The sequence below is a fragment of the Carlito syrichta genome, unplaced genomic scaffold, assembly GCF_000164805.1.
Source record: "Carlito syrichta isolate Samal-C Ts95f unplaced genomic scaffold, Tarsius_syrichta-2.0.1 Scaffold312197, whole genome shotgun sequence".
NCBI lineage: Eukaryota > Metazoa > Chordata > Mammalia > Primates > Tarsiidae > Carlito > Carlito syrichta.
The window spans coordinates 8,560-9,532 of NW_007256293.1; the positions used below are offsets into that span (position 1 = coordinate 8,560).

The 973-nt window shown below is 65.2% G+C and overlaps 1 protein-coding gene across 1 annotated transcript in view; it reads left to right on the plus strand.

Annotated features, from left to right (window-relative positions):
* Positions 1-35: 35 nt before the first annotated feature.
* Positions 36-973, plus strand: part of LOC103272272 (gap junction alpha-1 protein) — a 1,783-nt gene continuing 845 nt past the window's right edge. Inside the window, exon 1 of the mRNA XM_021718459.1 lies at positions 36-965. Coding sequence (XP_021574134.1) covers positions 36-965 — 930 coding nt within the window. The remainder of the gene's footprint in view (positions 966-973) is intronic.

Below are 973 nucleotides of genomic sequence, written 5' to 3' on the forward strand. Positions count from 1 at the left end.
TCCCTCTGTGTCTCCGCAGGCGCAGCGCGGGCAGCATGGGCGACTGGAGCGCCTTGGGCAAGCTCCTGGACAAGGTGCAGGCCTACTCCACCGCCGGCGGGAAGGTGTGGCTGTCGGTGCTGTTCATCTTCCGCATCCTGCTGCTGGGCACGGCCGTGGAGTCGGCGTGGGGCGACGAGCAGTCGGCCTTCCGCTGCAACACGCAGCAGCCCGGCTGCGAGAACGTGTGCTACGACAAGTCCTTCCCCATCTCGCACGTGCGCTTCTGGGTGCTGCAGATCATCTTCGTGTCGGTGCCCACGCTGCTGTACCTGGCGCACGTGTTCTACGTGATGCGCAAGGAGGAGAAGCTCAACAAGAAGGAGGAGGAGCTGAAGGTGGCGCAGACGGACGGCGCCAACGTGGACGTGCCGCTGAAGCAGATCGAGATCAAGAAGTTCAAGTACGGCATCGAGGAGCACGGCAAGGTGAAGATGCGCGGCGGCCTGCTGCGCACCTACATCGTCAGCATCCTCTTCAAGTCGGTCTTCGAGGTGGCCTTCCTGCTCATCCAGTGGTACGTCTACGGCTTCAGCCTGAGCGCCGTGTACACCTGCCAGCGCGAGCCCTGCCCGCACCAGGTGGACTGCTTCCTCTCGCGCCCCACCGAGAAGACCATCTTCATCGTCTTCATGCTGGTGGTGTCGCTGGTGTCGCTGGCGCTCAACATCGTCGAGCTCTTCTACGTCTTCTTCAAGGGCGTCAAGGACCGCGTCAAGGGCCGCGGCGACCCCTTCCAGGCCGCGCCCGCGCCGCCGGGCCCCGCCAAGGACTGCGGCTCGCCCAAGTACGCCTACTTCAACGGCTGCCCCTCGCCCACCGCGCCGCTGTCGCCCATGTCGCCGCCCGGCTACAAGCTGGTCACGGGCGAGCGCAACGCCTCGTCGTGCCGCCACTACAACAAGCAGGCCAGCGAGCATAACTGGGCCAACTA